Genomic DNA, 14,588 nt, shown 5'->3' with positions numbered 1-14,588 from the left:
GCTATGAAGTTTGAACCAGAGCTACAGAGAACCATAACCATCCTAGCTAGCCCCCTTCCACAGCTAGTCCATCACTACTGACAGGAGAGAGCTGAGAAGATTCCAAAATCATATACTGCAGGCCCTATTTGACACCAGACCTAGGGTGCACAGAGTGCATAATTTAACCAACATCTTCCTGAATCCTAGACCTGAAACCTTCCTCATCCTTTGTACTGCTCAATACTGTTGTATGGACTGTAACGACACATTGTACTTTATTTTAGCATGATGCATGCACATTGCAGGTCTATGTGGCAAATATTTGTATAATTTGTCTAAATTGCAGAATTTCCCCCTGCGTGGTCAATAAAGTGTAATCTTATAATCAATATAATAATCAATTCATCCATAAAGTCACTGCTGAAAACATACTTTTATATCAACAATTTTGCCTGTTTGTAATTGTTTTCATCTCTGGTATTTGCTTGAATTAATGTTATCTGTAAAAATTGGAACCTATTCAATTCACACTTTACAAATGGCATATGACAAGCTTTATAAATTCCACAAGTGGATGTTTGGTCAAATAACCAGATAAATATGTTTTATTGTAGTTATTAAAGTTAGAAATCTGTACAGCCACATTCCTTCCAGGTATAGAGAACACACACATATACACTCAGACACACATTCAACAACTTGCACCAAGTCATACGATTCTGACAAGGTACAGAGTTTAAATAATGCAGGGTTTTGATAGTCTCTCAAGTGGTTGACATTATGGTCAGGTGCTATCCGAGCTTTCAACGTTATTTTGTGAACTCTGAGTCTGAAGCTCACTGATCTGTCTCCGGAGTTGAATGAGCTCATCCTGCTGTTCCTCCACCCTCCTCTGCAAGCCATGGATAACCTGTAGGAGAAGACATTTTTTACGGCATGGCTCTGCAGGAGTCTAGCCATAGAAGAGGGTCTGTGTGTGTCAGGAGTAAATATGGAAAGCTGCTGGACCGCGATCAGCACCAAGCCACAGAAGTACCTCTACATATTTTGTTTTCAAATAGGATTTATACTTAATAAATAAATTATTTAACTTTTATTCTACAAAGGGGCTCTGACAGTACGTCATAGATCATAAGTCCGAGATCCACATAGGAGCCATGCTGTTGATTCCATTTTTACATTGTGATAGATCCGTGTTGCCAAGATACTCGCTGAATGCATGCATGCTCACTGAAGGGCGGCCCAACCGATTTTTGTGAACCAATGGCCTTTTCTCTATTGCCACCCTCAGATACCTCCTATTCTAATGGACAAGCAGATTGCCATGAAACTTGATGCACTAAACTAGGATGAACACTACTCATTTTGGTGACCCCATGGCTTTTCCTCTAGCAGTCGTTCGACCAATTTACAGTTCCGCTAGAAGGGAATTTAGACTAAGAAGGCCCTATGCATTATTATTGTTTTGTGTTTACACAAAATCACTACAATGTTATTTTTCTTTTTTTACTTGTGCATAGCTTTGGGAGAGTATGTTACATATTAATTCAGAAGGGCATTTATTGAAAAGTCATCATAAATAAGTTTACGCAATCACATTGACTGAAAGATACTCTAACTAAACCATATTATAGAAAGGGTATCCAATCGATCCATACCATGTCTTTACTGCTGAAGAGTTCACTGCATAGGAGTTGGGTGGCATCGGGGCGGACACGGGGGTCTTTGCTCGTGAGCTTTGTGACGTGCTTGGCCAGGACTGGCCATCGCTGACAGAAGGCATCTGGGATCTTCCCTTCTCTGAGATTCTCGAGGGTCCGTACTCGTTCCATCTCTGTGCCAAAGGGCTGGAAAAGCTCAAGGGCTACCACTCCTATGCTGTACATATCTGACTGGAAGAACAACATGAACCACTGTAAAGCAAAGACTCAATACAGTTTCATATAATTAACTGTTAGGAAGACGGTACAGATGAGATTACAGTTCTGTCAATTATGGTGGTATTTAAAAATAAATGGTGTCTCGTATATTTACTTTGGAATCATAATGGGTGCCCTGTAGTTGTTCAGGAGCAGCATACACAAATGTTCCAACACCTGTAGTGTGTGAAGAACCTGGAAAATGATAAATATCAAGAACAGTGAACACTGAACAGAAAGAACAGTGAAACAAATGCGGGTGGCACCATCTAGTGGTGATTTCAGGAGATACATTTGGGTACAACTGTCACAAGTCACAGTAGCATTTACGGAGGCAATTTACAAGTAGAGTAAAGATAGGATATAACTACTTTTTCATACCAGTGTTATGCAGGGAAGAAGGCAACGATTCATCTACTATTATATCCCTGCAGGCCAGGCCAAAGTCTCCTATCCTAACATGGAAGTCATGTCCATGAAGGAAAATGTTCCTAGGCTGTGAAAATGACAAAAACAAAATACAGTATATACATGATACATGATGAAGTATAAACATGAAATACATTTATTCACGACATTCATGACATGGAGCACCTTATTTGCATTTGCTGTGTAGGTACATAACATGGAGCACCTTATTTGCATTTGCTGTGTAGGTGATGCACGTGAGCTCACAATATTCCATACTCCTTCCATTCCATACTTATTTACACAAAAACAACAATTCTAAGATTTTAAACCATCTCAGATTACTTTTACTTCTGAGAAATGGAGAATGGTAAAAAAAGTTTCCATAATGTACAACTTGTTGGGAAATTGGGAAATGTTTAAGGCATTGTCCAGCACTCCAGAAACAGGTTAGTAAACATCTACTACCGGTAATTACATATTTTCTCAAAAGCAGTTACTACTGTCTAAATTCAGCTTCCTCAAGCAGCCCCTCAAAACCACTAGTTCATCTTATCAGTTCCCATAATTCGCCCCCAACGCAGTGAGGAAATGTATCAGCTGTAACAGAAAGAGTGTTGTGTCACATGTCACAGTGTCACAATGTCACAGTTGAGCATTACATTGACAAAGTGACCCCAATGATAAAGTTGTAAAGTTCCGCAAACCACCAAATACCCAAAACAGGTTGAGCTGTGGCGTATATTTCTTCATTTCCTCTTGCATGCAACTGCCACTCATGTCAGTAAATTATGTTCTAAACCAGTAGGACCAGCTTTTGACACCACAGTTAACGTCTGCATAGCATGCAGAGGATACATGGGAGGATCTGCAATGAGTATCATGTTGGACGACAGTGAGGACCAAGAATCTCATATTCAATGTTATGACAATGATTTCTACGTAGCAATTATGGAAGAAGATCTTGGACGCATTGACAGCATATCAAAAAAGCATGGGAGTAATTCTATCGTAAAAACAAGATGCAGGGGAGCCGTTCAAGTAATCCATAAGGTAAGGGAAATGTGTTCTGGTTCTTGTAAATAGTGTTATTGAAAAGAGTATTTCACATCTGAAATATCCTGTTCACATCCTGTTTCACACTTTAATCTTGTTGACACTAGTGTCAACAGGATTAAAGTACCTATATCGCCTATATCGGTTGCAAGATATCAAACTATAGAATAGATATACTGTACATGAAAGCTGACTGTTCATATTTCATCAAATGTTTCTTATAAGGTGAGGAAGTGGGGTCTAAGAAAACTATTTTACATTTGAAATAATATACAATATAATAAGAATTTTCATCATGAGCCAAACAAACAGTTTTTCTATTCCTGTTAAACACATATTCTGAATATTTGACTACCTTCCTCCAACCTGTCTTGTCTTGCCTTGCATTGCCTCAGGGGCCATCTATCCTTCCCCTTCATTTGGCTGCATGTTACAGAAGAGTAAAGAGCATTAAGTCCCTCCTGTCAGCTGGGGCGGATCCCGAATTGAGGTGGCTATAGCACACACATGGATTCACACAAAGTATTTAAAGTAGCCAACACACATTTCACTGGCTTTATTCCAGCTAAATGATTGAGTATATATTTTTTCACTGATACTTCTACATAGGTTTCAACCATCTTACTGTATCTCTCTACCATTCACAGGGACAATTACGGACGTAATGCCCTGCACCTGGCGATTATCAGTTGGCCGTGTATCCAAAACGCCTGTCCCAAGTCATCCTCCAGGTTCCAGGCTGCTGTGAACAGCATTGAGCTGCGGTCTGAGGCCTGCCTCCGCATCCTCTGTGACCATGGGGTCGACGTTAATGCGGAGGTAAGTTTCATAAAGTCTTCTACTGGATGAAGGGAGCGAAGACCAGCCCCTCCTCTTATTATGAGACAGAGGCTCTGACCACCAGACACAGCCTTAAAATGTAGCTTTTTAAGAATTTAATAGCACTATTCCAAAGCTGGCATCCAAGAGATTAAATAAGGCAATATAGGCAAACACTGTCAAAATCTATGCAAGTTTCATCATCAACCTCCGTCAGTACTTTGTCTAATCTTCCTGTCGGATGTGATCTTATTTTAGGTGAAGAGCCAGCGCCACGAGACAGCTCTCCACCTGGCTGTGAAATATGCAGCTCTGCCTGCCATCCACATCCTGGCCAGCTACGGTGTTGAGATCAACGCAGTGGACAGCGCTGGGATGACGGCCCTGCACATGGCCTCTGGGACCCTCTGCAGAGACATTATAACCAGCCTGATCAGGCTCCAAGCAGACGTTCACGCGGTTAGTGTCACATCCTTCAACCTTTGTTTGTATTTATTACAGTGTGTTTGGATATCGAGTTCTGTGAAAATTAAGTGCTTCAGAATTGTAACTTTGCAGGGTGTACGCAATAGTGTGTGCGCAATAAACATACAGTAATGCATAGTAGTTACATTTCAGCTTTATCTTTCTCATCTGGATTAAACTGTGACTTGAGCATCTTTGATTAGCTTCCTCATTTGCCCCCTAGGGGTCCATACTAGGCGCCCAGCTTTTACCCTCTATGCCCAAATAGCCCATCTACAAACCCACAATGCAAGACAATGCTTTGTGAGCTTATAGATTTGGCTATTTTCGCTGAATGATCACATTTGATCACATGCCCAGAATAGGGACGTAAGGGTTCATGTGGTTAACAATTTTTTGGAAATTCTGTTTCATATCTTATTACATTCTTTGTATTACATTAACACCATGATTTTTTTTAAAGGTTGTGACATCGTCGGGCAACACCCCGCTACACTTAGCTGTCATGGCGGCGACCACACGGAGCACCAGGACGCTGGATGACGACACGAGCTGCATCTCTGAGCTCGTGAAGCAGGGCGGTGTGGTTGACGCGGTGAACAAGGCTGGCAGGACAGCGTTGCAGGAGGCCTGCGGCTGGGCCAATGAGGAGATGGTGGACCTACTGCTGAGGCACGGCGCTGATGTCAACAGACTGACCGCAGCGGGGGAGAGCTGCCTGTATCTGTTCCTGGACCACACCCCAAACGTGAGGAACGGCTCTCTGCTGGCAAAGCTCCTGGGCCTGACGGCCCCGCTCACTTTCTACAACCGAGACCGGCGGCTGCCATATGCCCTGAGACAGCCGCAGTTCTCAAAGCAAAGAGACCAGCTGCTAAGCATGACTCGGCAGCCCAGGACCCTCCAAGACACATGCAGGAATCACATCTATCTAATGGACAGCGGGGGCAAGAGTGAGGAGCTGAGAAGAATCCTGCCCAAGAGAGTCTATGACTTTGTCTTCAGCTGCTGGGAAACTAAGCACATCACTTTTATGACAGAGGGTGCCAATACTTTCAATACCGGTAACTTCTTTGGCAGTCCTCTGCCTAGACCTCAATACGTTGCGTCAACCTGAAGTTGACTGTCCACAGACGATGACATCAATATGTATGTATTGTAATTTGTAAATATAATGTGTGATGCTTCACAGCCAGGTCACATTAAATTCACCCGACATGCGGAAGCACGTTACCTTCAAGTCTCTATGCATGATCCCCCTGGAGTGAATGTATTCAACCCCTTCCAGGATTTTCCTCAGAAGGCCGAGAGTGTGCTCTGGGTCCACACCTCCATAGGGACCTGAAAATAAACACAACAGGTTAATCCCACAATTAAACACTCCAGGGATGTTCTTAATACTGTTGTTATTGCCATGGCAGTGATGCAGATAGGAATGTGTTCCATTAAACATCACAGCATCACGATTATACAATATGGTTACCAACAAAAAAAGCTGTGCAGTGTTTTTTGAACAATACACTCAATCTGAAGCTATACATTTCATGACAAAAACTAGCACTTTTGTTTAAATGTTTTTTGTGGCTTTTGCCTATATTTTATATTTTTTATAGAGGGATAATAGACAGTAGGCTGACAGGAAATGGGGAGAGAGATGGGGGGGGGGGGTGACATGCAGCAAAGGCACACTGCCAGGTTTTAGTGTTGTGATATGTTGCACGTTGACCCTAGTGATTCAACGCATGGAATTCAATGGCCCAAACCACACCAAAGGGTCAAGACGGTTTTAGCGTTAACTCCTTGCAACCGTTTGGACCGAAGGAGTTGCATGGTGACTCTTCGGTGTGGTTAAGGTTTAAGGTTTTTGATATTTAGTCGACTAAGACTAGACTACGACAATTTCTGAAGACAAAATAGGACTAAGACTAATTGGTGTGTTATTCAAAAGACTAGGACTAAATCAAAATCTGCTGAAAATGTTTATACTGATTCAATGACATAATCACTGTAAAAGAAAGAAAGATACTGCATTCTTTGCAGATATCTAGTACCTGTAGGAAAAAGCTTTCGCACACCTAGAAATCAGGCGTATGCACAGGTGCGTAGGCCAGTGGACATCAATGAAAGGAATGAAAATACACCCGCACACTGTATCTGCTCGGTATATCTAGAACCAGAATCTAAACTCATTATTATCTGATGATCTTTATATTTATTTTCTTATCTTGGTTTAGAGCTTGAACCTTATCTTCCCTTTCCCTCTCATGCGTTTCACTTGACCAATCTATTATCTTATCTGAAGTGTGTGTTGATATTTCTATTTGGCAGGGTGATATTCTTTAAGTGATGATTCAGCATGGCTTAGGCGTGCTTTGTAATTTGAGTACAGCTAGAGATTAAGACAGCACTTCTGTTACACAAATGTGTATTATCCAATTCTATTCTTTTTTAAGTAAAGAAAATATTTAGTTTAACCCTGCTCTGTGACTGCATGCGTTACTGAGTTGCATCAGAATAATTACATCTAGAGGCGAGCTCGTCTGTGCACTTGGCGTTCCTCTGTGAGATCCAGTCTTTCAGTGAGTGCTCACACAGCTGCATCTGGATGTAGAGCATCAGATGGAACTGGACCTGAACACATGACACAACGAATAACATGGGTGGAATTTAAAATACCTACACACATAACACAATATTAACCAATATAGATTTAGTACCTGCACACATGAAAACAACAACAACAACCAATAATATGCATGGCAATTTAAATCTGTACTCTCCTTTATGTCCTATCCGAGATTCAAACCCGGGTCTACCTATCCCTGGTCCAGTGCTTACTCTGTCACTGACGCCCTGCCGGACTCCCATCCACTGCTCACTAGCAGCTTTTCCTACTGCGTGCGAGGGTTTACATTTCCCCGAAAATAAACAAAACGACGTAACTACTCACCGACACAAAGCCTGCTAGACCTTGGTAAAAGTCTATTCTCGAAGATGGGAAGCATCTCAGGTCCCCAGCTTCTCTAAAATGTACTATTTTAGTCATTAAATAAAATTAATCCAACCAGATCGGCGCAGGCAAAACCCGGAAATGCCGTAGTAGAAGAAATGACTCTGTCCGGTACATTGCTGTATTAAAATGGCACAAAGGAAAGCAACCTATGTTACTGTACTTTTGTAGCTGTTTTGGTCAATTTGGGGAGCATTATACAATATAGTACAATATATTTCATATTTATTTATTTTAGTATTCTGTTGTACTTCAGTGATAAACCACCATGCATATGGACAATAGCATATGTTATGTGTTAAATTACCACCAAGTATTTTACTGTGTAGTGGATTGCATACCTCACTGAAAGACCTTCTAGCTGCATGTTTATCCAGCCATTGCTGACCCTCCATGCCAATGAGGGAGTTGTTGTTCAGCTCCGCTCTCTTCTTGCTGGAGTCCTCCTCCGACGGGTCTGAGTCATCCCAGACCACTGCGGGACAGGCAGAGGGAGTCACTGGTCTATGCTGCCGCTCACCCAGGAACACACAGGGGACGAAGTGCTCTGGGATGCATCGCATCGTTTGGGGATACAGCACCTTCCCCTGATCCGGGTTTGAAACTATTTCTGTTTCTGTTGCTGTTCCATTGCCGGCTATAGCTGAGTCCGGCTCACAGTGACTGGAGTTTTGGAAGACTATCGAGGAACCAGAGCCACTGCTGTCATGGCTTTCATCAGTTCTATGAAGATAAGATGAACATCAAGTCACACGTTAGTCAAACGTTATTTAAACTTAAACTTACTGTAGGTACAGGCCGGCCGTAGCTGAGTGGTGAGAAGGGCTCTAGGAATCAGAAGGTCCCCAGTTCATGTCCTGGCCCAGACCTACATGTCAAAGTGTCCCTGAGCAAGACACTTAACTCCTAGCTGCTGCCCTTGAATTATTATTACAATATTAATAATAAGAATTGTTGTTGTCATTATTATTATTTTTGTCATCTTACCCTGCTTGCGTTGCAGGTGATTTCAGTGATGGCAGGACAGGCTGAGAGGCTGAAACAGAAACAGTTCACAAATTAAAACTTATTTTTAATTTAGTGCACCATATAATCACACATTTCTACAAGAAATGTATAAACGGAAGCAGGATGCAACTCACATAATGCCGGCTGAACATGCTCCATCCAGGCTGTGTGATAGCCTACCACATTCACATGCTGTAAACTGGACAATACCTTAACCTCCCTGAGGACCTGCAGTCAAGATAGAGACATGTATAATTCACTGTAGACGTTTGCATTTTAAGTATTACCTGACACTCACATCCACGTTAATTTAGCAAGTATCCCACCTTCATGCAGTCCTGCCTGGACACACTCTTAATGAGAATTTTCTTCACAGCATAATTCTGGCCATCCAGCTTATTTGCAACCTAGAAAAATAAACAGACAGTACTAAAATGTAAAAAATGTAATTCATTTTAGTGTTGGATACAAAATGAAGGAGTTGGCGCGCACAACTCTTGCCAGAGTTAGCTGCAATCCATACCTTTTGTTTGGGTCAATAAAATATTATGTAGTATAACATGTTAATACAATAACTAGCACAACTACAGTGCATGGAATAAAGCAAAATATAATCTCAAAATGAAAATGTAATTAAGTTTTAGGCCGACCAGCTGACATTTCTGAGACAATTCATGTTTCTTGATGATGCTTCTAAACTTGTATTTGTATTCTATTGCTAATTTGATCACTTCAATCATTCTTTCATCTTAAAATAACTAATGACCGAAAATAGCCAATTTAAGCTCACAACACGTCGCGCACTCGTGCTGCAATTTGTTGTGAGCTTGTAGATCTGCTATTTCAGGTGCGCAGCATGCTTTCACAGAAGACACACTCTGGCTTCTATGGAATCCAAATGATTTAAATCAGTCGTGGCGACTGAGAACTTTAATCCATGTGCACTGCAGTGGTTGAATTTGGTCTGCCTGCTCTGATATTGATATCCTCCTGTGATCAGGTAGGACCACTGTTGGTCCCATCTACAATACTTATCTTACCATAGGCCGTAACTGTATCTTAACTGCTGTGCACCGCTGCCTTTTGCAACTGAATTTCCCCTGTGGGATCAATAAAGGTCTTATTCTTGGTTGACAAGTGGTATTGCCTGAATATCCATAGCAGGTGTGATCTAATTAGCCCAGTGGCAGAATCTTCAGCACTTGCACAGGTGGACATAATTAAGTGGAGTGGATGAACTACCTTAAAAACCTTGCCATAGGATCCTTTCCCAAGTCTACATATCTCTTCAAACTCATTGAGATATCGCGATGTCTGTGCTTCGAATAGTCCCTCCTTGGGTCTGTGGGAAATAGAAAAGAATATCTCATAGACCTGGTATCTCATATACGTTAGTGGTATCTTCCTTACCACTACAGCTAGATCAATCAGTAAAAAAGAAAATAAACAACAAATAATGCTAGTACTTACCGTACAGTAAGCTCCTGAGTATCTGTGCCAAGAAGCTGTGGATCCTAAGAGACATGAGAGTAAGATGAGCATTGCATCTATACTACAGAAGTAAGTTCTGAGAACTTCTGTTCTGACAGCATACGACCGGGAAAGCTAAATAAATTGGAATAACAATAGGCAAACCATTGATTGAATTGGAATAAAAATAGCGACACCATTGTTTATTGATTGAATACTTTTATCACCTCATTTGGGATTGGGATACAGTTACAAAACCTAATGCAATGCTAAAAGGATAACAACCCTAAAATCATTTCTAGCTTATGTTTACAGAAGATTTTACCATCATGCAATAAAGTATAAATTAGTGCAGGTGCAGGTGAGCACTGAGAACACAGTGTGTGGGGATGAACATTAGTGATTTGACGACAAACTTTTTACTGTTGTCAGTGTTGACTATTCTAGACGCAATGGCATCAATGAAACATCTGTGATGATGGGAGGCGGTCACTTGATATTTGATAACTCACTCTATCTCACCCAAACGCCCTCTTTCCGCTATCACCCATGCCAGATTTCTACATACAGTAAGCACTCACCCAAAATTAGCCAAATACAGTAAGGAGAAAACTTGAATGATAAGTTGATACTGCCTGCAGCCATCATACTACTACTACTCCAGGAGACTTTTTTGTGCAAAACCGTGCAAACTATATTACTAGAAAATGGCAATATAACTTCCTGAATAAAATAATTGCTTTGTTTTGTTGATGAGGACATTTGGTAATACATAATAGCAGTATATTCTCCCAGTATATTCTCCCCCCACCTCTGTTTTCTTTTTTTTTCTTTGATTTCAAGAAAGATGTATTTGGCACTGCACGGCGGCGATATGGACATAAGGGCTACGCTTGCATGCAGGCCCTTTGTCTAAGACAAATTTCTTCCTCGAGAGACATATAATAAATAACCTTGAACCTTGATGCAATTCAGTCCAACTGATAAGGTTATGTTATTTGAAAGGTTAGCCTAAAACTGTTATGATGGTAGGATATCTTTGTCAATGTCTTCCTAAGTTATGGCTCCAGTTACCTGTGTCAATAGTGAGGAGCTGGCTGCATGCAGCAGCTCAGTGAAGGCCCTGTTGTGTTGAAGTCTGATGGTGCTGAACTCATCGCTGATGGCCAGAGGGGAGATGAGGTTCATGGCAGCTAAACGTTGACCAATGGCTGTTCAATAGAGAGGAGAGGGGTGAGGGCACAAAAATAACATAAATGCTCATTAAATAAATAAGAAAACAACAGGATGGAACTGCTACTAGAAAATAAGAGACTGCTCTTTGTATGTACTGTGACAACCAACCAACCAACACAACAACATATAAGAATAAGGATAATTTCTGTCCATCGGGGGAGGGGGGTTACCTTTGAACAGCATGTGTGAGCGCGCTGGGTCTCTCTCATAGACAACACACAGGTGCTCTAGCAGAGAACCCAGGAGAAGCTGGTTGGGAATCGCCGAAGCAAATTCTTGAATGGTAGGGTATTGCTTCCCACTTCCAGTCATCAGAACCTCACAGTTGTCATCAGTGTCAGTAGCTGAAAGCACAAATAGGAGAATATCAGGACAAGGCAAGGCAAACATGTTGGTGAAGTCAAAGATAATTATGTATTGTGCCGTTTCATTTTTGTTTCCTACTTTTTAAAATACAATTCTGATCATGACATTTTAATTTACAGCACCCAACCCTTTAGCAAAACAATCAACAAAGTGTTAATGTTATGATTATGAAAATGATATAATCTAGGAAAAGCTAACTTACCTTTAACAATAGCTCTTACTATCATTTCAACAATGTGTTTTTCACACAGGTCCATTTGTTTGTTTTTGCAATAGAATAGAACCCAGAGCAATATCGAATACAATCCTCCAATTCACATCTACAGCAGTGAATGTTAGCATCTTGTTTATGCATATAGGGGAGTGCTCAGTGGTAATGCTTATCTGCCTAGGCCAGTGCACACACAGGCGCTCTCCACCTACCCTTCTCTGAAATCAGACGGGGCAGTGGGCCAGAAATGGGGAAAGGGGGCTGTTCTACTTCTACTTTAGCCCCTCAAGCCTCTAATATTGGTGCTCTCTCTCTCATATTTCATCATTATTGCCAATGTGGCACACAAGGAAAGGACTTATTGTGTACAGAGCACACATTCCCTTTTTCTTCAGTTGATGTTTTTTGGGTCCAGCACCTTGTTTAAAGAACTGTGGGGATGTGCATGTTCTACATTGTTTACACAAGGATTTATTCATCCATTGACAGTAGAAGAAATTACGTAAAGACCTTTCTGATCAGTGACACTGTGACTAAGGTTAACCAGGATGTGGATATTTTAGCTAGGACAGAATACAGGGCTTTGTGTTACTTTAAATTATTGCCAGTGACAGAGCATGTCGCACACACCAAGACTTCAGTTCAAAACATTTATCTTTGAAACGTTTCGGCTATCCAGCCTTCATCAGTGTGGATAAATGTTTTGAACTGAAGTCTTGGTGTGTGCAACTCACTACCGTTATTTATTTGATATGTTTTGAACGGTAACGCACCTAAAGTCAGAGCGCGGTGGTCACATGAAGAATAATTCAGTGACAGAGCATACAATAGATAGACAATAGTGCAGTACTGTAGTTATTAATTCTTTAGACTGACCATTAGTGTAACTACAGTGCTATTGCTTTTTTCAGGCTTTGAGAGACAGTAGTGTTCTATTCTCCTTTGAGAATCTCCTCTAAATCTTGATAGGCCTCGTCTACTATTAATAGACATAGTCAGTAGATTTGTGTTGCTACTTGCTATCGGAACAGCTTGTGTAGCTGACAGGAAGTGTATTTCCTGCAGCTAGTAGTACTGATATTTACGAAGACTGCAACAGTAATAAAGGGCATAGTATTTAGTACAGAAACACCTTGCCCTCTACTGTTTTCACTGTTGGTAGACAGGAAGGTTTGGGCAAACAATTAAACAAACAAGTGTTTCTGCAGGTAAACACCACCACCACACTACTCCAGGCTGATGACTCTTGGTAATTTAAGTCAATGCAACAGACATGGGCAAAGTTACATACTATGCTTTTCAACTTCGACCTCATGCATGTTTGTGTTGTCATGTCTAAGTGTTAAAGGGTCTATTTCTTGAAAACAATTAAATCTGGGTTTGCTAATTGCATGCAAATTCTTGTATGCACGACCAGTGTCCCAAATCGACATGCTCACTCACATGGCCTTGGCAGCATGTGGCTTTGTGAGCTTGTTGATCTGCTATTTTCGGAATGTATTTACTATTTACTGTCAAGGTGATATATTGTGAATGACTCCACCCACCAGTGTTGACGTGAATTGAAGTCTAGGGGTCAATCACCAAACAGCAACAAGCTATACTGTACACTACTTTTATACACGTGACATACTGTACTGTACTTACTGTCAAACTGGACTTCCTCCTCCAGTTCCTCTTCGCTTGTCAAACTGAACACACTGGCCTCGTGTCTTGTTTTAAAGTTGCGGTGAATAAAGAGGTTGTTACTACTACCACTACTAGAACATTCCTCTGACCTGAACGCTGCAGCTGTTGTGGTGGTGGAGCGGTACATTACTGTACGTTGTGTGGTTACGCCGGTTGAGCGAGTTATTTAAAAAAATTATTAACAACGCCAAGAGATACATACGTACATATCTAGCCTCCAGACCCGACAATTTATCCAGGATTGGTCATGCCTCACCCGTTTCTATAATTCGATATTCTGTGATATAAATAACGGTAAAAGTACAGCTTACAGTTTGGCCAATGCCCAGATAAGTACAGCGGATCAAGTGTCGGCCGCCATGATTCAACACACACACACACACACACACACACACACACACACACACACACACACACACACACACACACACACACACGTAGAGGCACCGTCTGACAATATGAACATGTACATGAAAGGATATCGAACGAATATATAGTATATACTATATATTAACTTGTAATAAAATAAATAATTCGCACCGTGTGGTACAGTGTCCATTATATATATCATTTACATTTTACCTATAATAGGAAAAGGAATATATCAACATGTGATTTCTCAGTGTAGTTGATTATTGATAATCCCTAACGCTCTACTCCGCATTGGCCAGCGTAGGTCAGGGGGACAGATGATGAAATCACTGCAATGTCTATTATTTTGAGCATTCAACAAAAACAGCTAGTAAAGTTTCTTTCAAGAAACAGTATTTTCTTATTCATAGTTTCTGAGGTTAGGGCGATTTAATATTCTTTAAACAAAGTTGAACGATAGATACATTAATTTACATTTTCTATAAATGTTTTTTTTTTTTCAATGTATAAATATTATATTACGCCGGGGATTTTTATTTGTTTAAATGTTGAATTTGTTTAGTATATTCCTTATACA

The 14,588-nt window shown here is 40.9% G+C and overlaps 2 protein-coding genes across 4 annotated transcripts; one reads left to right on the top strand and one right to left on the bottom strand.

Annotated features, from left to right (window-relative positions):
* Positions 1-569: 569 nt before the first annotated feature.
* Positions 570-14,002, bottom strand: eif2ak1 (eukaryotic translation initiation factor 2-alpha kinase 1). Of its 3 annotated transcripts, none has more exons than XM_083787871.1 (15): positions 13,598-14,002; positions 11,544-11,717; positions 11,212-11,348; positions 10,138-10,181; positions 9,910-10,009; positions 8,994-9,074; positions 8,802-8,895; positions 8,647-8,695; positions 8,001-8,382; positions 7,172-7,280; positions 5,884-5,990; positions 2,283-2,397; positions 2,017-2,096; positions 1,641-1,874; positions 570-892 (listed from the first exon to the last, which is right to left on the bottom strand). In XM_083787871.1, the coding sequence occupies exons 1-15, from the start codon at positions 13,764-13,766 to the stop codon at positions 767-769; spliced, it is 2,001 nt and encodes a 666-aa protein (XP_083643997.1). In that variant the 5' UTR covers positions 13,767-14,002; the 3' UTR covers positions 570-766. The 3 variants fall into 3 exon arrangements, with proteins under 3 accessions (XP_083643997.1, XP_083643998.1, XP_083643999.1); XM_083787872.1 differs by lacking the exon at positions 13,598-14,002 and adding an exon at positions 11,942-12,099; XM_083787873.1 differs by lacking the exon at positions 570-892 and having other exon boundaries at positions 1,722-1,870.
* LOC310874937 (ankyrin repeat domain-containing protein 61-like) lies at positions 2,961-5,877 on the top strand. The gene is made up of 5 exons (XM_083787874.1): positions 2,961-3,362; positions 3,761-3,855; positions 4,013-4,184; positions 4,443-4,643; positions 5,113-5,877. The coding sequence occupies exons 1-5, from the start codon at positions 3,168-3,170 to the stop codon at positions 5,764-5,766; spliced, it is 1,317 nt and encodes a 438-aa protein (XP_083644000.1). The 5' UTR covers positions 2,961-3,167; the 3' UTR covers positions 5,767-5,877.
* Positions 14,003-14,588: the final 586 nt, after the last annotated feature.

Source organism: Protomyctophum parallelum, assembly GCF_964188405.1.
Source record: "Protomyctophum parallelum genome assembly, chromosome: 17".
In the NCBI taxonomy this organism is placed as follows: Eukaryota; Metazoa; Chordata; class Actinopteri; order Myctophiformes; family Myctophidae; genus Protomyctophum; species Protomyctophum parallelum.
Note: the sequence above shows the minus strand (reverse complement) of the source record. Positions and strands in the feature narration are given on the sequence as shown.